Consider the following 26,792-nt stretch of genomic DNA (forward strand, 5'->3'; position numbering starts at 1 on the left):
TTCTGCTGACAACGGGCACTTTATTAGTGGGGAAACTCGCCTTGGTCTGGCAGAGACTGGGATGGACAGGACGAGCGCCCATCTTGAGGGGGTATTTTCTGTATTATCAGGTGTTCCTCCTTGTAGGTTTAGAGGAAACACCCTCATAGATGAAAACCCCCCAGAGAGCAGCGCTGCAACTGCCAAGCAGCCGGGGTAGGAAGGGGGCCCTAGTCACTGCTGGGACCTTGAGACAGCAGGGCTTCGATGTCAGGCTCGATGTCAATGGTCTGGAAGCGGCGGCTGTACCTGCGTACGGGCACACCGTCAGGGCCCACCAGGAACTTCTCGAAGTTCCAGGCAACATCGTTGCGGCACACCGGAGACCAGGTGATGAACTTGGGGTCGGTCATGAGAGCAGTGGCATCGTCGCTGGGGGCTGGCAGGGCCTCCCGCAGGAAGGCGAAGAGAGGGTGCGCCCCCGCACCGTTCACCTCGCACTTCTCGAAGAGCATGAAGTTGGGCTCGAACCCACCACCAGGTCGGACGTACTTGAGGGAATTCAGAATCTCTTCGTTCTTGGTGTTCTCCTACAGGAGAGAAGGGCAGCTGGGACCCGGGGTCAAGAGGGGGAGGGAAACGTTCTAACCACTAACAAGGGAGTTTTTCTATGAGTCACCGGGATTTTGCCCTCCATGCGCAATCCCAGGGCGGACAAGAATTCCAGCAGCTACGAGCACAAGGGAAGCGAGAGGGTAGCCAGACTCTCCGCGCATAGAGTCTATGGCACCCCCCAGCACCCCGCCGGCGCCCCCAGCCACCACGCCCCGCCCGGCGCACCTGATGCCCAAACTGGTTGCACGGGAAGCCGAGCACCACCAGGCCCCGGGGCCCAAGGCGCCGCTGCAGCTCGTTCATCTGGGTGTAGTCCCGGACCGTGGTGCCTCAGAGGGACGCCACATTCTCGATAAGTAGCACCTTGCCCCGCAGGGAGCCCAGGCTCACAGGCTCCCCGCCGGCCAGCGGGCGCGCCGAGAAGGCGTACACCGACTGGGCCGCTGCCGCCGCTAGCCGAGCAGCACACATGGCGCAACTGTCCGAGCAACTACGAGAGTGCCCCAAACAAGCACGGTGAAGAGAAGCCAGGAGGTGCCTCCTTTTAACTGGCCGGCGGCAGGTCACGTGGCGCAGGCAGTTTTTCGGTCCCGAGGGTCCCGCCTCATCCGTCCCCCGCCCTATCCGGAGGGCTCGGCCCCTCCTTCACCCGGGAAAAGGCTGAAGGGTGCGCCCGAGCGGGACGCAGGCTCCACCCAAGCCGGGAGGAGCCGCGGGCATGTCTTGTCTGGCCCAGGCAACCAGGCGGCAGCGGTCCAGGTTACCCTTCCGAGGTTTGGGGCCCTCGAGGGCTCCATTTTCTTTCTCAAAGGCTCCTCAATTAGGATGTGGGGTTCGGCATAGGTTGGTGGGCGGCGGCAGCAGCTGCCGGTGCAAACAGCCCTCCTCTCCTGTGCCATGTTACCGGCAGTGCTGGGGACAGCCAGAGGGATATGGGCTTCCGGTCTCCCTCCTCCCTGTCTCCAAAGCGGCACCGCCCTTGTGCGGGTTTTCTAACAGGGCAGAGTCCTGGAAGCTCTGCCCCAGCCTCCTGAAGTGGAGCCAAAAACGCGGCCTGAGTCCTCCCTCTGGCCGCCTCAGTAGGCTGCATTCACCCTCCCCCCCCGTATCTGAACTAGAATGCGGTACACGGTAATCATTTCCATGTTGTTGGGATTAGCTGCTGGGTGGGTGGGAGGTGGGGCACAAGCTAGTCTTTTGCACCCTGAACAAACCTCTCCAGGGTGAGCTAGGCCAGGAAGTCCTTGCATCCTCCTGCCCCTAGCCCTGGAGAGAGCAACACAAACAACAGGATACAGGAAGTTTAGAAAACTGCCTTTATTCTATTAGTAGTTGGAAAAATTAACTGGTACAGAAAAAAAGTTTAGTCAGCTGGAGAGAAGAGAGACTGAGTGCCACCCATGAGAACTGGTGGCTCCTCTGGGAGGGAACCTGGATACAGTGAGAAGAGCACTGTGAATTAGAGCCAGATGCTGAAGTCCAGGTGAAACAGGTTATGAGTGTCTAATTGCCTCAGGCGTGAAACCAATTCCTATTTACTTAGCCCAGCTCCAGATAGGGGTACTGAGATACATGGGGCCGAAAAGGGGTAATATGGCCATCTTTTATCAGAAAAAGTGACAAAACGGGAATTTAAAAAATGAATTTTCCATCTGACTTTATTTCCAAATACACTTTCTTTTTTAAAAAACCAATACACTTTCTTTGGGGATGACAAATATCAGTATTAGGAAATCCAATTATACAAAAAATACTACATCTAGTCTGGAGTAGATATATTTATTTTTGGTAACATACATTAAGTGGCACTAATTACACAGTAACTATAAGGTAACTAACATGAAACCACAGAACTGTAACTCTGCCACAGCTGCATGAACTTGGGCTTTTCTGGTTGAGCCCATTTTCAAAAAACTGCCCACCCCAGAGCTATGCCAACAAAATCCGTTAAGGAGTAAAGCCCTGAAGTGGTGACTCACCAGAGTACCTTGCAGCTGACAGGTAATAGGCAGGACATGTTAGTTATAAAGTAGTTACAGCCTAATTCACAAAAGTTACCAACTGTTTCTCTTTCTAGAAAGAAGCAAGAAGTTAAGAAATTCCTTGAATTAGCGCCTGGTGTGTCAGGTGGGAGTGCAGAGGAGAGCTGTTAGAGCAGTGTCAAAAGGACCCTGATGGGCCAGACGGGTTGGACATCATTAATAATCATAGTTGGCTTCTAAATACTGGTAGCAAGATGACTTCTGATTTGTAATCTTAGGTAAATTATAGATAAACGAAAAAGGCCAGTAATCATACACTAAGATTAATAAACAGCACTTCAAAATTAACCGCATAAGGGCTGTGCTTGCAGCAAGGTTTCACAAGACAAGGCACCCAGATTTTTTCTTCCCACGTCTAGCTTGCAGAGCAGCTCTCGTAGCCATTTCAAAAACCTCTCTCACTCCATCTTTGGTCTTTGCTGAACACTCCATGTACCCAAAAGCACCAATCCTGTTTGCCATATCTCTGCCTTCTTCAGGTTTCACCGGCTCCTAGCAAAGAGAAAAAAACAATCCTTTTAGCTAATAGTGTGGCATCCATATAGTAAGTAAAGAGTATTCAAATTCAGCTTCAAGACTTTTTTTTCTTGTTTTGAGACAGTTTTGCTCTTGTCAGTCGCCCAGGCTGGACTGCAATGGTATGATCTCAGCTCACTGCAACCTCCATCTCCTGGGTTCAAGCGATTCTCCTGCCTCAGCCTCCTGAGTAGCTGGGACTACAGGTGCACACCACCACACCCAGCTAATTTTTTAGTAGAGATGGGGTTTCAGCAGTTTGGCCAGGCTGGTCTCGAACTCCTGGCCACGTGATCTGCCCACCCCGGCGTCCCAAAGAGCTGGGATTACAGGCATGAGCCACTGTGCCCAGTCTAAAAATACTTTTTTTTTTTTGAGACAAAGTCTGGCTCTGTCGCCCAGGCTGGAGTGCAGTGGCGCGATCTCGGCTCACTGCACCTCTGCCTCCCGGGTTCACACCATTCTCCTGCCTTAGCCTCCCAAGTAGCTGGGACTACAGGCGCCCGCCACCACACCCGGCTAATTTTTTGTATTTTTAGTAGAAACGCGGTTTCACCGTGTTTGCCAGGATGGTCTCGACCTCCTGACCCTGTGATCCACCCGCCTCGGCCTCCCAAAGTGCTGGGAATACAGGCATGAGCCACCGCGCCCGACCAAAAGACGACTTTTTTTTTTTTTTTTGAGATGAAGTCTCACTCTTGCCCCCAGGCTGGAGTGCAATGGTGCACTCTTGGCTCACTGCAATTTCTGCCTCCTGGGTTCAAGCGATTCTCCTGCCTCAGCCTCCCGAGTAGCTGGGATTACAGGCACCTGCCACCACGCCCGGCTAATTTTTGTATTTTTAGTAGAGAAGGGGTTTCACCATGTTGACCAGGTTGGTCTCGAACTCCCGACCTCAGGTGATCCACCCTTGACCTCCCAAAGTGCTGGGATTACAGGCATAAGCCACTGCACCCGGCCAAAAAAAAAAAAAAAAAGACTTAAAAGCTGTTAAACTTGGCTGTGTGCGGTGGCTCATACCTGTAATCCCAGCACTTTGGGAGGCTGAGCTGGGCAGATTACGAGGTCAGGAGATCAAGATCATCCTGGCCCACATGGTGAAACACTTCTTTAATATAAAAAATTAGCCAGGCATGGTGGCAGGCACCTGTAATCCCAGCTACTCAGGAGGCTGAGGCAAGAGAATCGCTTGAACCTGGGAGGCGGAGGTTGAGGTGAGCCAAGATCGTGCCATAGCACTCCAGCCTGGCAACAGACTGAGACTCCTCAAAAAAAAAAAAAAGGAAAAAGAAAAAAAAAAAAGCTAAACTTAAGAAATTTTAAAACTGACATATGGTAACTACGCCCTACCAAACATAAAATCTCTAATAAACATGGTATTCACTGGGAAGTACAAAGAGGGAAGAGGTCAGAGGAGCCCTGGAAGGTTAAGGAGTCGATCAAGGGCAAAATTACTTAAGCTACCAATCCAGGACTAAATGCCCTGAAGGAAATACAGCCTACCCTTGACATTCAGACAGAGAAACCTGAGTAAGAGAACTTAGGTTGAAGATCTCAGTGCCTCTCCAGCGAGGAAGCCCTGCCATTACATCAGCTGGTTTCTGAGAGGCCAAGATGCCATATCCGTCATCACTTTTAAAAAGGCATTGGGAGTGGGAGAGAGGGAGGGCATTAGGGCTTTCTATCTCGACTCCCAGCCTTCATGATTTCCTTATCTTTCAGTTGCCACTAATTTATCTTTGGCCTCACATGTACCAAAGTAATAGCTGGGGAAGGCAATCAAGAGTCTAACAGGGCCAGGCGTGGTGGCTCACGCCTGTAATCCCAGCACTTTGGGAGGTCAAGGCGGGCGGATCACCTGAGGTCAGGAGTTTGAGACCAGCCTGACCAACATGGAGAAACCCCATCTCTACTAAAAATACAAAAATTAGCCAGGCGTGGTAGCACATGCCTATAATCCCAGCTACTTGGGAGGCTGAGGCAGGAGAATCGCTTAAACCTGGGAGGAAGAGGTTGCAGTGAGCCGAGATAGCACCATTGCACTCCAGCCTGGGCAACAAAAGCAAAACTGCGTCTCAAAGAATAAAAGGGTCTAACAGACGCCAGGCACAGTGGCTCACACCTGTAATCCCCGCACTTTGGGAGGCAAAAACAGGCAGATCACTTGAGGTCAGGAGTTCAAGACCAGCCTGGCCAACATGGTGAAACTCCCATCTCTACTTTAAAAAAAAAAAAACCTGCCAGGCATGGTGGAGGGCGCCTGTAAGGCCCAGCTACTCGGGAGTCTGAGGCAGAAGAATCGCTTGAACCCCGGAGACGGAGGTTGCACCAATGCACTCCAGCCTGGGTGACAGAATGAGACTCCATATCAAAAAAAAAAAGTTCCTACGTCTAGAGCCACTGACTACTTGCTACTGATGAAATGGTTCATTCTCAGGCCAGCATTCCTTATGGGCATAGCACTACCTCATAAAAAACATTCCATCTCACAGGACTAGTGAACTATTTTAGGGATCTTCTGTGAAGATCCCAATCAATGAGGGTCAGAGGGCCACAGAGGGGCTTCTGAGCCTCTAAACAACCTGGCCTGTGAAGGTTTCTGCTGGGCTCCCCAAACCTCCAACCTTGGGGCCATAGTTCAAGAATACTACAAGACAGTCCTGCCCCAGATCATGCCTGCTTCATCTTGGCTAGCTCCCGCCTTGTGTGCTCATCATTCCGAAGATCCTTCTTATTCCCAACCAGGATGATGGGCACGTTGGGACAGAAATGCTTGACTTCCGGGGTCCACTTTTCTGGGATGTTTTCTGAAAAAAAAAATGTAGAGAATTTGGGGATACATACAATTCTATCTTGAAGACTTTCCAAGAACCTCAGTGAAATTCAGAGACACTTTCTTTGTGGCTTCAGAAGAATGCTAGACATTTAATGAAACCCACTAGTTTCAAAACCATAAAAAAGGGCAAATATAATCCCTTTCCTTTAAACAGAGAACCACCAGCTCAGTACAGCCAAGAATGGTGCTGAGCATCTCTGTAGGTGGGGCCCAAGGAAGGGCTCTGGAGGAGCAAAAGATCCACAACACAAGGTAGCTTCACGGGGGTACTTCCTGCCCCCACAAAGGCAGGTACGTTACAGGACATCCGTTACTGCTGGTAGATGATTCTGACATAGCTTACAGAAGGGGTGCCCACTCTAGGGCAGCAGCTGACCCAGGGTCTTTATGCTCCTTTTCTAACTTGTTCATGGACTCTCAGCATAACTTCTACCCTATGGGATTTACTGGCATTTCAAATGGCTCAAGACTTTTGGCCGGGCGTGGTGGCTCACACCTGTAATCCCAGCACTTTGGGAGGCTGAGGCAGGCAGATCACGAGGTCAGGAGTTCAAGACCATCCTGGCTAACACGGTGAAACCCCGTGTCTACTAAAAATACAAAAAATTAGCCGGACGTGGTGGTGGGTGCCTGTAGTCCCAGCTACTCGGGAGGCTGAGGCAGGAGAATGGCGTGAACCCGGGAAGCAGAGTTTGCAGTAAGCCGAGATCGTGCCACTGCACTACTGGGTGGCAGAACAAGACTCCATCTCAAAAAAAAGAGAGAGTGACTTTTTAAAATAACCAAAAGAGGCTGGGTGTGGTGACTCACACTTGTAATCCCAGCACTTTTTTTTTTTTTTTTTTTTTTTTTTTGGAGACGGAGTCTCGCTCTGTCGCCCAGGCTGGAGTGCAGTGGCCGGATCTCAGCTCACTGCAAGCTCCGCCTCCCGGGTTTAACGCCATTCTCTCGCCTCAGCCTCCCGAGTAGCTGGGACTACAGGCGCCCGCCACCTCGCCCGGCTAGTTTTTTGTATTTTTTTTAGTAGAGACGGGGTTTCACCATGTTAGCCAGGATGGTCTCGATCTCCTGACCTCGTGATCCGCCCGTCTCGGCCTCCCAAAGTGCTGGGATTACAGGCTTGAGCCACCGCGCCCGGCCAATCCCAGCACTTTTAAGAGGCTGAGACAAGTAGACAGCTTGGGCCTAGGAGCTCAAGAACAGCCTGTGCAACATGGCTAAACCCCATCTCCGGCCAGCACGGTGGCTCACGTCTGTAAGCCCAGTACTTTGGGAGGCTGAGGTGGGTGGATCACCAGAGGTCAGGAGTTCGAGACCAGCCTGGCCAACATGGCGAAACCTCATCTCTACTAAAACTACAAAAATTAGTCAGGCGCGGTGGCACGCACCTGTAGTCTCAGTTACTCGGGAGGCTGAGGCAGGAGAATCATTTGAACCCAGGAGGTGGAGGTTGTGGTGAGTCGAGATCGTGCCACTATACTCACTCCAGCCTGGGCAACAGAGTGAGACTCTGTCTCAAAAAAATAAAAAACCCCATCTCCACAAAAACATACAAAAACTTAGTTTACTCTCAGGCAGGCAGATCGCCTGAGGTCAGGAGATCGAGACCAGTCTGGCCAACAAAGTGAAACCCCATCTCTATTAAAAATACAAAAAAATTGCCGGGCGCGGTGCCTCACGCCTGTAATCCCAGCACTTTGGGAGGCCAGGGCAGGCGGACCACTTGAGGTCGGGAGTTGGAGACCAGCATGACCAACATGGAGAAACCCTATCTCTTCTAAAAATGCAGAATTAGCCGGACTTGGTGTCTTGCATGCCTGCAATCCCAGCTACTCAGGAGGCTGAGGCTGGAGAATCGCTTGAACCCGGGAGGCAGAGGTTGTGGTGAGCTGAGATTGTGCCATTGCACTCCAGCCTGGGCAACAAGAGCGAAACTCTGTCTCAAACAAAACAAAACAAAACAAAACAACTAACCGCGCATGTAGTGCATTCCTGTAATCCCAGCTACTGGGAGGCTGAGGCAGGGGAATTCCTTGAACCAGGGAGGTGGAGGTTGCAGTGAGCCAAGATCGTGCCACTGCCCTCCAGCCTGGGCGACAAAGCGAGACTCCCTCTCAAAAAAAAAAGAAAAAAAAAAAAGAATACTGACTTCTGAATTATGTGGCTATGTTTAGGCTAATGAAATGATCACATTCAAGCTTCTATCAGTTAGTTAAGACACTTCAGAAAAAGGTTAAGCCAGGGCAACCAAAAAAAAGAAAAAAAGTCTTTTCCCCAAAAGAGATGGCTTTACATTTGGAACTCATCTGGTTTACTTTTTTTTTTTTTTTTGGGGGGGAGACAGAGTCTGGAGTGTGGTGGCCCGATCTTAGCTCACTGCAACTTCTGCTTCCCAGGCTCAAGTGATTCTCCTGCCTCAGCCCTTGGAGCAGCTGGGATTACAGGCGCACACCACCACACCCAGCTAGTTTTTGTATTTTAGTAGAGACAGGGGTTCACCATATTGCCTAGGCTGGTCTTGAACTCCTGACCTCAAGTGATCTGCCAATCTTGGCCTCCCAAAGTGCTAGGATTATAGGCATCAGCCATCACACCCGGCCTTAGTTTATTCATCTTTGTATTTGGAATTCATCTAGTTTACTCATCTACTTTACAAGGCAGTTACATTTTTAAATAACATTTAATATTATTTAGTAATAATAATAATTATTATTTTTGAGATGGAGTCTTGCTCTGTTGCTTAGTCTGGAATGCAGTGCCATAATCTCGGTTCACTGCAGTCTCCGCCTACAAGGTTCAAACCATTCTCCTGCCTCAGCCTCCAAGCACCTGGGACTACAGGTGTGTGCCACCATGCCTGGCTAATTTTTTTTAACTTTTAGTAAAGACAGGGTTTCGCCATGTTGGCCAGGCTGTTCTCGAACTCCTGACCCTCAGGTGATCTACCCGTCTGGGCCTCCCAAAGTGCAGGGATTATAAGTGTGAGCCACCGTGCCCTGCCTAGGTGGATACATTTTAAATAAAGTAGCCATGGGAAACCTAGGCTGAAAGGGACCCAAGGCCCACACTCTACAGTCCCAAACTCCAAGACTCTGGCCACTGATGATTGCTTCTCTGAAGTTCGTGTCTGCTTTTCAGCCACTTGATGTCCAGAAACCAGATGCCAACCAGTTACATAGGCAATGACAAACATCAGGGTGCAGGGCCACTCACCTAAACTATCAGGGCTGTCGATGGAAAAACACATCAGTATAACATCGGTATCTGGGTAGGAGAGGGGCCTCAGGCGATCATAATCTTCCTGCCCAGCTGTGTCCCACAAAGCCAACTCTACCTGTAATGGGAAAAACAACCACAAGAATGCAAGGTTAGGTTAATCCCCCTACCCACTTTAAGAAAAAGTGACACTTACCATAGTACACTGAAATAGCAGACGGTCTAAAACATAGGAGTATTTACATTTTTTCTTTTTTTTTTTTTTGAGATGGAGTCTCGCTCTGTTGCCCAAGCTGGAGTGCAGTGGCACAATCTTGGCTCACTGCAAGCTTCGCCCCCGGGTTCACACCATTCTCCTGCCTCAGCCTCTTAAGTAGCTGGGGCTACAGGTACCCACCACCATGCCCGGCTAATTTTTTGTATTTTTAGTAGAGACAGGGTTTCACCGTGTTAGCCAGGATGGTCTCGTTCTCCTGACCTCGTGATCCGCCCGCCTTGGCCTCCCAAAGTGCTGGGATTACAGGCGTGAGCCACTGTGCCCAACCGAGTATTTACTTTTATGAGCATCAAGCTCAAATGAGAGTATATTTAAATTATTTTATGTTGAAATTTCTCAAAATTGAAAATCTGAGAGCCTATCTCTACAAAAAAACCTTAAAAATTAGCTGAGTGTGGCCACGCACAGTAGCTCACGGCTGTAATCCCAGCACTTTGGGAGGCTGAGGTGGGCCGATTGCCTGAGCTCAGGAGTTCGAGACCAGCCTGGGCAACATGGTGAAACCCCGTCCCTACTAAAATACAAAAGAAATTAGCCGGGCATGGCAGCATGCGCCTGTAGTCCCAGCTACTCGGGAGGCTGAGGCAGAAGAACTGCTTGAACTCGAGAGGTGGAGGTTGCAGTGAGCCAAGATTGCGCCACCGCACTCCAGCACTATAGCCTGGACAACAGAGCGAGCCTCCGTCTCTAGAAAAAAATAAATAAAAAATAAAAATTAGCTGAGTGTGGGCCGGGCTCGGTAGCTCACACCTGTAATCCCAGCACTTTGGGAGGCCAAGGTAGGCAGATCACCTGAGGTTGGAAGTTTGAGACCAGCCTGACCAACATGGAGAACCTCCATCTCTACTAAAATTAAAATTACCCGGGCATGGTGAAGCATGCCTGTAATCCCAGCTACTCAGAAGGCTGAGGCAGGAGAATCACTTGAACCCGGGAGGCGGAGGTTGCAATGAGCCGAGATTGCGCCGTTGCACTCCAGCCTGGCCAACATGAGCGAAAGTCCGTCTCAAAAAAAAAAAAATTAGCTGACTGTGGTGGTGCACACCTGTAGTCCCAGCTACTTGGGAGACTGAGGTGGGAGGACTGCTTGAGCCCAGGAGGCGGAGGTTGTAGTAAGCAGAGATTGTGCACTCCATCCTAGGCAGGGAGACCTTGTCTCAATTAGGAAAAAAACAAAACAGATACTAGAACTGAACCAAGTGGCATAATTCAAAATGTCAAATCAAAAAATAACTTTGTAACTTATAAAAGTGTTTAGTTTTAAGTAACATTGTACTAGGAAAGAAAGCAGACAGGACAGAAGAAATCAAATTTTAAATAACATTCCACCAAGCATACAGGCAAGAGAGGAAGATACAAGACTAAGTAAATTTTCTGCTATAATGTGGAAACCATGGAGACAAATCTGTATTTTGAGTTGGTAGGTAGGAAAAGACACCATGCTGGGTGTTAGGCAAGGCCTGAGATGACAGGAAAGTCCTTTTGGCTATGCCTTTACTGCTCAAGAAATATCTGAATGGCTGAAATAATGCATCACATAAGATGAGAGAGTACGCCTTTCACATCCGGGTACATCCTCACCCTTCTGTGGTAGAAGGGTAAACTAATGCCTGGGCTCTGAACACAAGTCCCATTCAACACTGTCCAGCACTGCAGCCAGCTCTGCTACCCCTTCTTATCACCAAACTCCTTGTTAAACTTTGTTATACATCCTCTGTACAGAGGCCCTTTGAGGCCCAAGAGGTTCCCTCCAATACTTGGAACACATCTTTCTTTTTTTTTTTTTTTTTTTTTTTTGAGACGGAGTCTTGCTCTGTCGCCCAGGCTGGAGTGCAGTGGCCGGATCTCAGCTCACTGCAAGCTCCACCTCCCGGGTTCACGCCATTCTCCTGCCTCAGCCTACGGAGTAGCTGGGACTACAGGCGCCTGCCACCTCGCCCGGCTAGTTTTTTGTATTTTTAGTAGAGACGGGGTTTCACCGTGTTAGCCAGGATGGTCTCGATCTCCTGACCTCGTGATCCGCCTGTCTCGGCCTCCCAAAGTGCTGGGATTACAGGCTTGAGCCACCGCGCCCGGCCAGGAACACATCTTTCTTCTCTTAGCACCTCCACAGCCCAAATTTCAGTTTCTAAATGATTTCTTCCTCAAAATTGATAGTTCTTCTACCCCCCAATTTTTGCCCCAGGATGCATCACAAAGAACTTCCACAAGGCCCACTGTACTTCTGTGATGCACACCATCATGTGTAACAAAGATATACTGATGCCCAATTATCACAATCTGTCTGTCCTCACAATAATGGAGCTCATTTACTCCCTGGCAAATCCCACTCTCCCAGCCCCCTCCACCCCACGGTGTTCAGTCATATATCCAGCCTCTACTGGTGCCTGATAAAATGCTTCCAAGGTGTTGGGCCTGTCTCATATCAAAAGGAGCCTTTTCATTGTGAGCAGGCCTACTCTTGGTACCATGATCACCTACAATCTTGTATGGTTCCCTAGGCTGTCCTACTGCATACTGTTTTTTTGTGTTGTTTTGCTTTTGGTTTCTTTTTTTTTAAACAGAGTTTCGCTTTTGTCGCCCAGGCTGGAGTGCAGTAGCGCAGTCTTGGCTCACTGCAACCTCTGCCTCCCAGGTTCAAGTGAATCTCCTGCCTCAGCCTCCCAAGTAGCTGGGATTACGGATGCGCACCACCACGCCCAGCTAATTTTTTGTATTTTTAGTAGAGATGGGGTTTTGCCATGTTGGGCAGGCTGGTCTCGAACTCCTGACCTCTGGTGATCCTCCCACATCTGCCTCCCAAGGTGCTGGGATTACAGGTGTGAGCTACGGTGTCCAGCCTTGTGCTATTACATACTGTTAAAATTTTTTTTTTTTTGAGGCGGAGTCTCGCTCTGTCGCCCAGGCTGGAGTGCAGTGGCCTCATCTCAGCTCACTGCAAGCTCCGCCTCCTGGGTTTACGCCATTCTCCTGCCTCAGCCTCCCGAGTAGCTGGGACTACAGGCGCCCGCCAGGTCGCCCGGCTAGTTTTTGTATTTTTAGTAGAGATGGGGTTTCACCGTGTTCGCCAAGATGGTCTCGATCTCCTGACCTCGTGATCCGCCCGTCTCGGCCTCCCAAAGTGCTGGGATTACAGGCTTGAGCCACCGCGCCCAGCCTACATACTGTTAAATTAATATTCCTACACAGTACCCTCTCCCATCTTGGGGACTCTTGAGTTGCTCTGAGGCAGGCAGGTAGCCTGTGATATGCTCTTCAATCAAACACTTTCATTCTGGGGGACTCTCCTCAAGTGAGGACCTCGCCCTATCTTGCGAGGGTCAGTGATGTCCAATGTTTGCAGCACAAGAAAGATACTTACAGACCATGCCTCAAGGTTTTAAGTCAATATCTCTAAATTTCTTATGGGCAAGACTCTGGTTGTTCCAAGATGCCCAGGCAGAGATGATGTTTCCAAGAGAACCTAAGAGCTGCTTCCAAAACATACATCCACAGGTGGAAAAGACTTCTTCCAGTTCATGCTCACAGACATGCAGCAACTAACAGCCTCTCTCTGGAGAAAATGTTAGGATACAGGCCGGGCGCGGTGGCTCAAGCCTGTAATCCCAGCACTTTGGGAGGCCGAGACGGGCGGATCACGAGGTCAGGAGATCGAGACCATCCTGGCTAACACGGTGAAACCCCGTCTCTACTAAAAATACAAAAAAAACTAGCCGGGCGAGGTGGCGGGCGCCTGTAGTCCCAGCTACTCGGGAGGCTGAGGCAGGAGAATGGCGGAAACCCGGGAGGCGGAGCTTGCAGTGAGCTGAAAACTGGCCACTGCACTCCAGTCCGGGCGACAGAGCGAGACTCCGCCTCAAAAAAAAAAAAAAAAAGAAAATGTTAGGATACAACCAGTAATACACATTCACTAGGCTTTTGAGAAATGAGCTATGAAAATGCCAACCTGACACTGCTTCCCCAAGCCAATGGATCTTTCTATGTATGGTGTATCAATCTAAGATAAGAGAGCTATTACTTGACACCAATCCTGAAGATGTCATCACATTTCTACCTAGTCTGTCACAACTGGTCCCTGTGTCCACATAAAACCAGTATCAGGACCACAAAAACACCTATGTCCAAGCATCCATGCAGAAGATTGAGGCTGAACTAACACTCTGTATTGGTTTGCCACCTGCAGGGTACATCCCAAAATTCTGTTAGGATGGTAGTTGTTGTATTTTTTCCATGTATACTTGGGCCAAAAAGTATCTTAGAGGTCCTATTAGTATAAGAGCAATCATCGTGGCTCACTCTGTATTTGAATAAAAAAGACTACAAAATATAGGCCGGGCATGGTGGCTCACACCTGTAATCCCAGCATTTTGGGAGGCCAAGGTGGGCAGATCACGAGGTCTGGAGATCAAGACCAACCTGGCTAACACGATGAAACCCCATCTCTACTAAAAAATACAAAAAATTAGCCAAGTGTGGTGGCGGGCGCCTGTAGTCCCAGCTACTCGGGAGGCTGAGAAAGGAGAATGGTGGGAGGCAGAGCTTGCAGTGAGCAGAGATCGCACCACTGTACTCCAGCCTGGGCAACAGAAAGAGAGACTCCGTCTCAAAAAAATAAATAAATAAATAAAAAAGACTACAAACTATAAAAGAGGTTTTTGAGCATGGAAGTACTCATCTCTTAGAAAGCGCTTTGGTGCTTCCAAACATTTTCCGTTACTTCACAGAATTTGATGTCACCTATAAAAACCGTTTTACAAACAAGGAAGGCTCAAAGGTCAGGCAGCTTACTGATGGTCAAACAACTATCAGGAAGCCCTACAATGAGGGACCCTGGAGCTCTGAGCAGCTGGTCTAACCCACATTCCTCCCACAGTGCCACAAAAGGAGGCTAGGTAACCCTGGGACAGAAAGAAATAAGTAATGTAGCCAAGTGAGAAGTGGCCAGGGGCAGTGGCTCATGTGTGTAATCCCAGCACTTTGGGAGGCCAAGGCGGGTGGATCACCCGAGGTCAAAAGTTCGAGACCAGCCTGGCCAACATGGCGAAACCTCGTCTCTACTAAAAATACAAAAATTAGCCGGGCTTGGTGGCGGGCACCTGTAATCCCAGCTCCTCGGGAGGCTGAGATAGGAGAAGAGCTTGAACCTGGGAGGCAGAGGTTGTTGTAAACCAAGATCGTGCCATTGCACTCAGCCTGGGCAACAGAGGGAGACTCTGTCTCCAAACAAACAAAAACAAAGTAAGAAAGGAGAAAGGGGATGAATTAATGGAAGGTAAAATATCAAGTGTTAGCAGCATATGAGACATATAACTGAATGCCCAAGAAAAATGAGAGTGTTGGAGAAGAGCACCTCATTCTAGTTTCAGGGATTTTTTTTCTTTCAGCTGACCCACTTCAAAAGATGTACAGGAGAGCTGGGCACACTGGCTTGCGCCTCTAAGTCCAGCCACTCAGGGCTGAGGTGGGAAAACTTGAGCCCAGTTGTTTGAAACCAGCTGGATCAACACAGGAAGACCTCATCTCTAAAAACATAAATTACCCAGGTATGGTGGCACATACCTACAGTGCCAGCTATTTGGGAGGTTGAGGTGGAAGGATGACTTCAGCCCTGGAGTTCAAGGCTGCGGTGAACTATGATCATATCACTGCACTCCAGGCCTGGGAGATAAAGTAAAATCCCTGTCTATTTAAAAACAAAAACAAACAACAACAAAAAAAACAAAAAAAGGTATGGGAGGCCAAGTAAAGCATTACTTAGACAACAAAAGGAAGAAGATTAAAAAAAAGAAAAAAAAAATTAAAACCGAAAAAAATCCTCCAATTCCATAAGAGTTTTGTTCCAGTCTTGCCAGAGGGTTTTTAAGGACAGAAATGGGGAAGCACTGTTCTCACCATCAATGACAATAAAATAAAACAACTGTGGCAGGCTGTTTTATGTTAAAGTAAAAAAAAAAAAACTTTTAAAATTAAAGGTAAGTGGCCGGGCACAGTGGCTCATGCCTGTAATCCCAGCACTTTTGGATGCTGAGGCGGGTGGGATCACCTGAGGTCGAAAGTAGACCAGCCTGACCAACATGGAGAAACCCCTTCTCTACTAAAAACACAAAATTACCCGGGCATGGTGGCATATGCCTGTAATCCCAGCTACTCGGGAGGCTGAGGCAGGAGATTCACTTGAACCCGGGAGGCAAAGGTTGTAGTGAGCTGAGATGGCGTCACTCCAGCCTGGGCAACAAGAGCGAAATTCCGTCTCAAAAAAAAAAAAAAAAATCGGCTGACTGTAGTGGTGTATGCCTAGAGTCCCAGCTACTTGAGAGACTGAGGTGGGAGGACTGCTTGAGCCCGGGAGGCAGAGGTTGTGGTGAGCCGAGATCGCACCTCTGTACTCCACCCTGGGTGACGCTGAGCAAGACTCCGTCTCAAAAAAAAAAAAAAGTTAAATGTAAGCAACAATGTTGCTTAAATGTCACATTGGTGGTGGTGTTCTGCAGATCAGTACAATCCTTTGAGAAGCACAAACACTAAGAACCTCTTGAACTAGTAATCTAATACTTGGACATTTGATTAAATACTTTGACAGATTGTTTTAAAGGTCAAACCAAGGCCGGGCACAGTGGCTCAAGCCTGTAATCCCAGCACTTTGGGAGGCCAAGACGGGCGGATCACGAGGTCAGGAGATCAAGACCATCCTGGCTAACATGGTGAAACCCTGTCTCTACTAAAAAATACAAAAAATTAGCCGGGCGAGGTGGCGGGCGCCTGTAGTCCCAGCTACTTGGGAGGCTGAGGCAGGAGAATGGCGTGAACCCGGGAGGCGGAGCTTGCAGTGAGCTGAGATCCGGCCACTACACTCCAGCCCGGGCGACAGAGCGAGACTCCGTCTCAAAAAAAAAAAAAAGAAAAAAAAAAGTCAAACCACACAAAGAAGTTCATCTAAGCATTATCTATATGGCAATGAACTAAACTTCAAATATACGTAAACTTGAAAAGAGCACATATGGCTGGGCAAGGTGGCTCATGCCTGTAATCCCAGCACTTTGAGAGGCTGAGGCGTGTGGATCACCTGAGGTTAGGAGTTTGAGACCAGCCTGACCAATATGGAGAAATTGCATCTTTACAAAATACAAGTATTAGCCAGGCATGGTGGCGCGCGCCTGTAATCCCAGCTACTCTACTCTGCAGGCTGAGGCAAAAGAATTGCTTGAACCCGGGAGGTTGCAGCAAGCCGAGACTGCGCCACTGCACCCCAGCCTGGGCAACAGAGTGAGACTCTGTCTCAAAAAACAAAACAAAACAACAAAACAAACAAAAAACCAACAACACATATGCTAAGGACGCCATGTGAAATACATATGAATGTAAACAAAGTCTGCATGAGTAGCAGTTAAAAATGAAAAAACAGCCAGATCACCTGAGGTCAGGAGTTCATGACTAGCCTGGCCAATGTAGTGAAACCCCATTTCTACTAAAAACACAAAAATCAGCCAGGCGTGGTGGCGCATTCCCATAATCCCAGCTATTGGGGAGGCTGAGGCAGGAGAATCCTTTAAAAACCTGGAGGAAGGCTGAGCACACTGGCTCACTCCTATAATCCCAGCACTCTGGGAGGCTGAGACGGGTGGATCACCTGAGGTCAGGAGTTCGAGAGCAGCATGGTGAAACCCATCTCTACTAAATACAAAAAATTAGCTGAGCATGGTGGCACATGCCTGTAATCCCTGCTACTTGGGAGGCTGAAGTAGGAGAATCGCTTGAACCTGGGAGGCAGAGGTTGCAGTGAGCCAAGATCGAGCCACTGCACTCTAGCCTGGGCCTCAGAATGAGACTCCATCTCAAAAAGAAAAAAAAAAAAAAAAAAGAAAAAAAGAACAAACTTGGACTAAGATGGCAGGATGAGAATGGATTATTCTTTTCAACATTTTTGTTATATAGTATACTGAAGAGGCAAAAAGCTCTGATTCTCTATACGCTTCATAAATATTCTAACATGGAAAATGGCATCAGTTGTTATGAAAAGTATACTCACCTGTTTTCCATCCACCTCGATATCTGCCACATAGTTCTCAAACACTGTGGGCACATACACCTCTGGGAACTGGTCCTTGCTGAACACTATGAGCAAGCATGTCTTTCCACAGGCTCCATCACCAACAATCACTAGTTTCTTCCGGATGGCAGCCATTGCTGAAACACAAAACACAGATCTTACCTGCAATGCACAAGAAGCCATAGGTAGCTTACAGGATATGACACATGCTTTGGTAACCACGGGGCATAAGCCTGTATTAGCATACTCAAATTCAAACTTCCAGTACACTGATTCCACCTGGCACCAAAAGGTTATACATCAAAAACTCATAACTAACTTTATACTTAATGGTAAAACACTGAAAAAAACGTCTGCCCCCTAAGATCAGAAACAAGAAAAGAATGTATGTTCTTGCCACTTCTTTTTAGATGCAATCTCACTCTGTCGCCCAACCTGGAGTGCACTGGCCCAATCTCGGCTCACTACAACCTCCAGCCTCCTGGGTTCAAGTGATTCTCCTGCCTCAGCCTCCCAAGTAGCTGGGATTATAGGCATGCACCACCACGTCCAGCTAATTTTTGAATTTTTGGTAGAGACGGGGTTTCACCTTGTTGGCTAGGTTGGTCTTGAACTCCTGACCTCAGGCGATCCACCTGTCTCAGCCTCCCAAAGTGCTGGGATTACAGACGTGAGCCACCCCGCATGGCCTGTTTTTGCCACTTCTATCCAGCACGATATTGGAGGTCCTAGCCAAGGCAATAAGATAAGAAAATGAAATAAAAGACATCCAAATTGGAAAGGAAGAAGTAAAACTATCTCAATTCGTACATGAGATGATTTTGTAATGTGGGAAATCCTAAAGAAAACTTTTAGAATAAACAAGTTCAGTAAGGTTGCAGGATACAATATTAACACAGAAAAAAATCAACTGAGCCAGGCACAGTGGCTCACGCCTGTAATCCCAGCACTTTGGGAGGCTGAGGTGGGCAGATCACCTGAGGTCGGGAGTTTGAGACCAGCATGACCAACATGGAGAAACCCCATCTCAACTAAAAATACAAACTTAGCTGGGCGTGGTGGCGCATGCCTGTAATGCTAGCTACTAGGGAGCACAAGGCAGGAGAATCACTTGAACCTGGTAGGCGGAGGTTGTGGTGAGCCGAGATCACACCATTGCACTCCAGCCTGGACAACAAGAGCGAAACTCCATCCCAAAAAAAAAAAAAAAAAAAAAAATCGATGCCGAAAACAGTAGTTCATGTCTGTAATCCCAACACCTTGGGAGGCTGAAGCAGGAGGAATGCTCAGGCCCAGGAGTTAGAGACCAGCCCTGGCAACGTAGTGAGATACTGAGAAAGGAAACAAGGACGGAAGCATGAGAGGGGAGGGGAGAAAGAAAAGAAACAAAAGGGCCGGGCGCAGTGGCTCACACCTGTAATCCCAGCATTCTGGGAGGCTGAAACAGGTGGATTGCTTGACAGTCCAGGAGTTCAAGACCAGTCTGAGCAACATAGAGAAACCCTGTCTCTACCAAAAATACAAAAAAATTAGCCAGGAGCGGTGGTGCACGCTAATCACAGCTACTTGGGAGGCTCAGGTGGGATAATCACCTGAGTCCAGGAGATGAAGGCTGCAGTGAGCTGAGATTGCATCACTACATTCCGGCCTGGGGAACCAGTGAGACACAGTCTCTAAAAAAAGAAAGAAAAGAAAGAAAAGAAAAGAAAAAAATCAGCCAAGTATGGTAGCATGCACCTCTGGTCTCAGCTACCAAGGAGGCTGAGGTGGGAGGATTGCTTGAGCCCAGGAGGTGGAAGATGCGGTGAGCTACGACTGCACCACTGCACTCCAGCCTGGAGTGACAGAGTGAACCTTGTGTCTCAAACTCTTTTTTTTTTTTTTGAGACGGAGTCTCGCTCTGTCGCCCAGGCTGGAGTGCTGTGGCCGGATCTCGGCTCACTGCAAGCTCCGCCTCCCGGGTTCACGCCATTCTCCTGCCTCAGCCTCCCGAGCAGCTGGGACTACAGGCGCCCACCACCTCGCCCGGCTAGTTTTTTGTATTTTTTAGTAGAGACGGGGTTTCACCGTGTTAGCCAGGATGGTCTCGATCTCCTGACCTCGTGATCCACCCGACTCGGCCTCCCAAAGTGCTGGGATTACAGGCTTGAGCCACCGCGCCTGGCCATGTCTCAAACTCTTATGACTCAACTACAAAAAAGTAGCTTAGGTTGGTGGTCTGGCTCAGGATCTCTTGCAAGGTTGAAAGTCATAAAGAATTCTTTTTGGGCTGGGCACGGTAGCTTATGCCTGTAATCTCAGCACTTTGGGAGGCTGAGGTGAGGAGAACACTTGAAGTCAGGAGTTCGAGACCAGCCTGACCAACCCAGCAAAACCCTGTTTCTACAAAAAATGCAAAACTTAGCAGGGTGTGGTGATGGGCACTTGTAATCTCAGTTACTTGGGAGACTGAGGCAGAAGAATTGCTTGAACCCGGGAGGCAGAGATTGCAGTGAGCCCAGATTGCACCACTGTACTCCAGTCTGTGCAACAGAGTGAAACTGTGTCTAAAAAACAAACAAACAAAAAACAAACTCTTTCCGGCATGAAGTACAGCATGCTATTTATCTATCCATCTATCTTTTTTTTTTTTTTTCCTGAGATGAGGTCTCACTCTGTCACCCAGGCTGGAATGCAGTGGCGTGATCTCAGCTCAATGCAACCTCTGCCTCAGAGGCTCAAGTGATCCTCCCACCTCAGATTCCCCAGGACCGGGACCACAGGCATGCACCACCATGCTCAGCTAATTTTGTACTTTTGGCAGAGAAAGGATTTTGCCATGTTGCCCAGGCTGGTCTCCAGCTCCTGAGCTCAAGTCATCTCGCCTCGGCCTCCCACAGTGCTGAGGGATTGTAGGCATGAGCCACTGCCCATCTATCTATGCATCTATCCAATCTATGTATCTATCTAACCTATCTATGTATTTATCTATTACGTAGTTATTTTGAGAAAGGGTCCCATTCTGTCACCAAAGCTGGACAGCAGTGGTGCAATATTGGCTCACTGCAGCCTCTGCCTCCCAGGCTCAACTCAAGTGATCCTCCCACCTCAACCTCCCAAGTAGTTGGGACTACCAGGCTCCTGCCACCACACTGACTGATTTTTATACAGATGGGGTTTCACTATATTACCCAGGCTGGTCTCAAACTCCTGGGCTCATGCAATCCTCCCGATTCAGCCTCCCAAAGTGCTGGGACTACAAGCATAAGCCACTTCACCAGGCCTAAATACAGTATACAGAAAAAATTAAAAAATAAAGAACTTTTACAATTCAATAATAAAAAGACAATCTAATCCAATTCAAAGGATGTGAGTAGGTATGACCCTGCAATTCTATTCCTAGGTATACATCTAAGAGAAACAAAAACATATGTCCACATAACAACTTGTATCTCTACATGAATATTCATAGCAGGATTATTCATAACAGTCAAAAAATGTAAAGAACCCAAATATCCAACAACTGATGAATATAGCGATACAATGGAATGGAACACTGTTCAGCGATAAAGGATAAAGTACTGATATATGCTATAATATGGATGAATCTTAAAAATGTTATATAAGAACCCAGTCATAAAAACCAACATGCATGATTCCAATTATATAAAATTGTCCAGAATAAACAAATCCAGAAAGAGAAAATAGACTGGTAGTTGCCTAGGGCAGGGGCTTGGGGGTGGAGAGAAATGGAAAATGACTAATGGAATAGTGGAGGTTCTCAGGTAACGAGATTTTTCCAAAATTATTGTGGTGATGGCTGCACAACTCTATGAATATACTATAAACTACTTATTATAGTATATATAATTCACACATTTATTTTGGGACAGGGTCTCTCTGTTGCCCAGGCTGGAGTGTAGTGGTGCGATCTCCAGTCACTGCAACCTTAGCCTCCCCAGGCTCAAGTGATCCTCCTATCTCAGTCTCCCTAGTAGCTGGGACTACAGGTGCATGCCGACACACCTGGCTAATTTTTTGTATTTTTAGTAGTGACCGGGTTTCACCATGTTGCCCCAGCCGCTCTCAAACTCTTGAGGTCAAGCGATCCTCCCGCCTCTGCCTCTCCTCCAGTGTTGGGATTACAGGCATGAGCCACCGCACCCAGCCCACAGTATATGTAATTCACACTTTAAATAGGTGAATTTTAAGGTATGTAGATTATATTTCTTTTTTTTTTTTTTTTGAGGTGGAGACTCGCTCTGTCGCCCAGACTGGAGTGCAGTGGCGCAATCTCAGCTCACTGCAAGCTTCGCCTCCCGGGTTCACGCCATTCTCCTGCCTCAGCCTCCCGAGTAGCTGGGACTACAGGGCGCCCGCCACCTCGCCCGGCTAGTTTTTTGTATTTTTAGTAGAGACGGGGTTTCACCATGTTAGCCAGGATGGTCTCGATCTCCTGACCTCGTGATCCGCCCGTCTCGGCCTCCCAAAGTGCTGGGATTACAGGCTTGAGCCACCGCGCCCGGCCGATTATATTTCAATAAAGCTGTTACAACCACTCTCGCCCCCAGTAGGGGGGAAAAAAATACAGATTCCTTCCATCTGGCAGACAGTGATGGTCAACCACCCCAATTCCCACACTTCCCTCTTAGACCATACTTCAATTTTTAGCTATGTACTTTGTTGTAGACTACACTTCCTAACTTCCCTTGGAGACATGGCCATGTACCATGAGATGTAAATCAGTAGTATGTTGTGGGACTTCCAGAAAGTCTTTCTTAGAAAAAGTGAAGTCGGGCCGGGCGCGGTGGCTCAAGCCTGTAATCCCAGCACTTTGGGAGGCCGAGGCGGGCGGATCACGAGGTCAGGAGATCGAGACCATCCTGGCTAACACGGTGAAACCCCGTCTCTACTAAAAAATACAAAAAACTAGCCGGGCGAGGTGGCGGGCGCCTGTAGTCCCAGCTACTCGGGAGGCTGAGGCAGGAGAATGGCGGGAACCGGGAGGCAGAGCTTGCAGTGAGCTGAGATCCGGCCACTGTACTCCAGCCTGGGCGACAGAGCGAGACTCCGTCTCAAAAAAAAAAAAAAAAAGAAAAAGTGAAGTCACATGCTCTTCTTCATTCTCTTTCTCCTTTCCTACTGCTTAAATCTGAAGTAAGGGCTGATTTTTTTTTTTCCCCTCAAAAACTGTTTATTACAGAGATGAATTTTGATAGTCATGATGGGCTTATCGGTAGGATTTCTGGTAGCGAGCACGGGCACCAGGGCCTCCAAACTTTTTGGACTTGCAGCGACGGGGATCAGCTACCAGCAGGGTCCAGTCATACTGGATGAGGATGTCTTTGATCTCCTTCTTGGAAGCCTCATCAACATATTTCTGGTAATAGGCCACCAGGGCTTTGGAGATGGACTGATGGATAGCATAAATCTGGGCTACGTGACCACCACCCTTCACACGAACACGGATGTCCACACCAGCAAACTGCTCCTTGCCGAGAAGCAGAACTGGCTCCAGCAGCTTGTATTGCAGCGTGCGCGGCTCAATCATCTCCAGGGGCCGCCCATTCACCTTGATGAGACCATTGCCGCATTTGCAGTGCGCCACAGCTGTGGCTGTCTTCTTGCGTCCGAAGACCTGCACCGACTGCAGCGGGCCCTTGGACGGCATTGATGCGACCGTGGAAAAGAGAACCTAACCGCGCGGCGCTCCAACCAGAAAAGGCAAGGGCTGATTTTTAAGTAGCCATCCTGGTATGTGAGAATGAATGCCATACCACGGGGCTGGAGGAACCAAAAGGTAAAAAGGAGCCTGGATTTCAGGTGATCTTGGGAGCCATCAACTCAGCCCCAAGACAGCCTACCTTCCATGTTGCTTCCATATGAATGAGAAATAATTGACTGTCTTGTTTAAGATGGTATTTTTCAAGTCTCTGTTACCTGTAGTCAAACTTATCCTAAATAATACATACTTGGCTGGGCATGGTGGTTCACGCTTGAAATCCCAGCACTCTGGGAGGCCGAGGTGGGCAGATCACAAGGTCAGGAGTTTGACACCAGCCTGGCCAACATAATGAAACCCCATCACTACTAAAAATATAAAAATTAGCTGGGTCTGGTAGCACGTGCCTGTAGTCCCAGCTACTCAGGAGGGTGAGGCAGGAGAATCGCTTGAACCCTGGAGATGGAGGCTGCAGTAAGCTGAGATCACCCCACTGCACTCCATCCTGGGTGAGAGACTATCTCAAAAAAAAAAAAAAAAAAAAAAATGCCGGGCGTGGTGGCTCACGCCTGTAATCCCGGCACTTCGAGGGGCTGAGGCGGGCGGATCACGAGGTCAGGAGATTGAGACCATCCTGGCTAACGAGGTGAAACTCCGTCTCTACTAAAGAATACAAAAAATTAGCCAGTGTGGTGGTGAGCGCCTGTAGTCCCAGCTACTCAGGAAGCTGAGGCAGGAGAATGGCGTGAACCCAGGAGGTGGAGGTTGCAGTGAGCCGAGATCGCACCACTGCACTCCAGCCTGGGCGACAGAACAAGTCTCCGTCTCAAAAATAAATAAATAAATAATAATAATAGATACTCATTATCAAAACTATATTGTCTAAAGGGTATGTTCCCCAACCAGAACGGATAAGACAATCCACAGGGGTACCAGAAGAAAACTCAGAGGGCAAACAACAATGAAAAAAATAAAAAATGAAAACAAAACAAAAAGACTCAAGAGGGCTGACAGTGTTGCCATTATTTGTGAATTCTCAGCACGGTATTACATATGGCAGTGAGTATGTATACAGATATATAGATAGATAGACAGACAGGTATTATAGAATTTCATCCAAATCCACAAAATGATCTAGTCATTTAACTTTTTTTTTTTTTTTGCAAAAAGGGAGTAAACTGATGATACTACTAAATATGAAAGCACAATAAGAAGCATTCCAATGATAGGGAAATGTGCTCAATATAAATCTTTTTTTTTTTTTTTTGAGACGGAGTCTTGCTCTGTCGCCCAGGCTGGAGTGCAGTGGCCGGATCTCAGCTCACTGCAAGCTCCGCCTCCCGGGTTCACGCCATTCTCCCGCCTCAGCCTCCTGAGTAGCTGGGACTACAGGCGCCCGCCACCACGCCTGGCTAGTTTTTTGTATTTTTTAGTAGAGATGGGGTTTCACCGTGTTAGCCAGGATGGTCTCGATCTCCTGACTTCATGATCCGCCCGTCTCGGCCTCCCAAAGTGCTGGGATTACAGGCTTGAGCCACCGCGCCCGGCCTCAATATAAATCTTTAAACAAGAGCATGCAGTCAAGGCCGGGAGCAATGGTTCATGCCTGTAATGCCAGCACTTTGGGAGGCTGAGGTAGGCTGATCACTTGAGGTCAGGAGTTCATGACCAGCCTGGCCAACATTGTGGAACCCTAGCTCTACAAAAAAATACAAAAATAAGCTGGGCATAGTGGCATGTACCCATAATCCCAGTTACTGGAAAGGCCGAGGCAGGAGAATCTCTTGAACCGAGGAGGCAGAGGCTGCGGTAAGCCCAGATCTCACCATTGCATTCCAGCCTAGGCAGTAAGAGAAAAACCCTGTTTCAAAAAAAAAAAAAAAATTAGCTGGGTATGGTGGCAGGCACCTGTAACCCCAGCCACTCAGGATACTGAGGTATGAGAATCACTTGAGTTCAGGAGGCGAAAGTTGCAGTGAGCTGAGAACACGCCACTGCACTCCAGCCTGGGCAACACAGTGAGACTCTGTCTCCAAAAAAAAAAAAAAAAAAAAAAAGGCTGGGCGCAGTGGCTCACGTCTGTAATCCCAGCACTTTGGGAAGCTGAGAGCGAGGCCCATGGATCACGATGTCAGGAGTTCGGACCAGCCTGATCAACATGGTGAAACCCCATCTCTACTAAAAATACAAAAATTAGCTGGGCACGGTGGCACACGCCTGTAATCTCAGCTACTCAGGCGGCTGAGGCAGAAGAATCACTTGAATCCGGGAGACGGAGGTTGCAGTGAGATGAGATCATGCCATTGCCCTCCAGCCTGGGCAATGATTGAAAATCCACCTCAAAAAAAAAAAAAAAAAGAGAGAGAAAGTAAAGTTCCCCAGTTAGAGTCAAGTGTGGCGACTCATACCTGTAATCCCATCTACTCAGGAGGCTGAGGTGGAACGATAGCTAGAGTCCAGAGTTTGAGACCAGCTTGGGCAACACAGCAAGACCCTCTCATAAAAATAAAAAAACATTGGCTGGGCATGGTGGCTCACGCCTGTTATCACAGCACTTTGGGAGGCTGAGATGGGCGGATCACGAGGTCAGGAGATCGAGACTATCATGGCTAACACGGTGAAACCCCGTCTCTATTAAAATACAAAAAATTAGCCGGGCATGGTGGCAGGCGCCTGTGGTCCCAGCTACTCCGGAGGCTGAGGCAGGAGAATGGCATGAACCCAGGAGGCGGAGCTTGCAGTGAGCTGAGATCGTGCCACTGCACTCCAGCCTGGGTGACAGAGCAAGACTCCATCTGAAAAAAAGTAAATAAATAAAATAAAAATAAAAAAAATAGAGGCTGGGTGCGGTGGCTCACACCTGTAATCCCAACACTTTGGGAGGCCAAAGTGGGCAAATCTCTTGAGCCTAGGAGTTGAAGACCATCCTAAACAGAGTGAAACCCCATCTCTACACAAAATACAAAAAATTAGCTGGGTGTGGTGGTGCCCATCTGTGGTCACAGCTACTCGGGAGGCTAAGATGGGAGGATCACTTGAGTACAGGAGGCAGAGGTTGCAGTGAGCTGAGATCACACCACTACACTCCAGCCTGAGTGACACAGTAAGACCCTGTCTCACAAAATTAAAAAAAAAAGATTTAATAAACTTTACATCTCTCATAAGGCCTAATCTGTATGGGTTTTTGCCCAAAGTCAAACCACCAGGACCCTATGGGATGCAAAGAAACATCAACAGGAATTCCCCAGTTCAAGAAAAGGCTGCCTTGACCAGGTGTGGTGATTCATGCCTGCAATCCCAGCACTTTGAGAGGCCGAGGCAGGTGGATCACCTGAGGTCAGGAGTTTGAGACAAGCATGACCAACATGGTGTAACCCAGTCTCTACTAAAAACACAAAAATTAGGTGGGTGTGGTGGTGGGCACCTGTAAGTAATCCCAATTACTCTAGATGCTGAGGCAGGAGAATCGCTTGAACACAGGAGGCAAAGATTGCAGTGAGCAGAGTTGGCGCCACTGCACTCCAGTCTGGGCGACAAGAGCAAAACTCCGTATCAAAAGAAAA

The 26,792-nt window shown here is 48.4% G+C and overlaps 3 protein-coding genes across 4 annotated transcripts in view; all 3 read right to left on the minus strand.

The window, feature by feature from the left end:
• GPX1 (glutathione peroxidase 1) lies at window positions 1-1,502 on the minus strand. The gene is made up of 2 exons (XM_033207319.1): window positions 820-1,502; window positions 1-569 (listed from the first exon to the last, which is right to left on the minus strand). The coding sequence occupies exons 1-2, from the start codon at window positions 1,063-1,065 to the stop codon at window positions 210-212; spliced, it is 606 nt and encodes a 201-aa protein (XP_033063210.1). The 5' UTR covers window positions 1,066-1,502; the 3' UTR covers window positions 1-209.
• A 394-nt stretch (window positions 1,503-1,896) lies between these two features.
• RHOA (ras homolog family member A) overlaps window positions 1,897-26,792 on the minus strand; it is a 61,116-nt gene continuing 36,220 nt past the window's right edge. For both annotated transcript variants that reach the window (XM_033207330.1, XM_033207340.1), the window contains exons 2-5: window positions 17,508-17,665; window positions 9,202-9,322; window positions 5,829-5,959; window positions 1,897-3,128 (exon numbers count right to left, since the gene is read on the minus strand). In XM_033207330.1, coding sequence (XP_033063221.1) covers window positions 2,955-3,128; window positions 5,829-5,959; window positions 9,202-9,322; window positions 17,508-17,663 — 582 coding nt within the window. In that variant the 5' untranslated portion in view covers window positions 17,664-17,665 and the 3' untranslated portion in view covers window positions 1,897-2,954. The remainder of the gene's footprint in view (window positions 3,129-5,828; window positions 5,960-9,201; window positions 9,323-17,507; window positions 17,666-26,792) is intronic.
• Window positions 22,676-23,251, minus strand: LOC117081437 (40S ribosomal protein S16-like). The gene has a single exon (XM_033207353.1). The coding sequence runs from the start codon at window positions 23,176-23,178 to the stop codon at window positions 22,738-22,740; it is 441 nt and encodes a 146-aa protein (XP_033063244.1). The 5' UTR covers window positions 23,179-23,251; the 3' UTR covers window positions 22,676-22,737.

Source organism: Trachypithecus francoisi, unplaced genomic scaffold, assembly GCF_009764315.1.
Source record: "Trachypithecus francoisi isolate TF-2019V2 unplaced genomic scaffold, Tfra_2.0 Lachesis_group0, whole genome shotgun sequence".
Lineage (NCBI taxonomy): Eukaryota > Metazoa > Chordata > Mammalia > Primates > Cercopithecidae > Trachypithecus > Trachypithecus francoisi.

Bases quoted from the DNA above. Each gene is read 5' to 3' on its own strand.
- LOC117081437 (XM_033207353.1), bottom strand. From the start codon at position 23,178: ATGCCGTCCAAGGGCCCGCTGCAGTCGGTGCAGGTCTTCGGACGCAAG.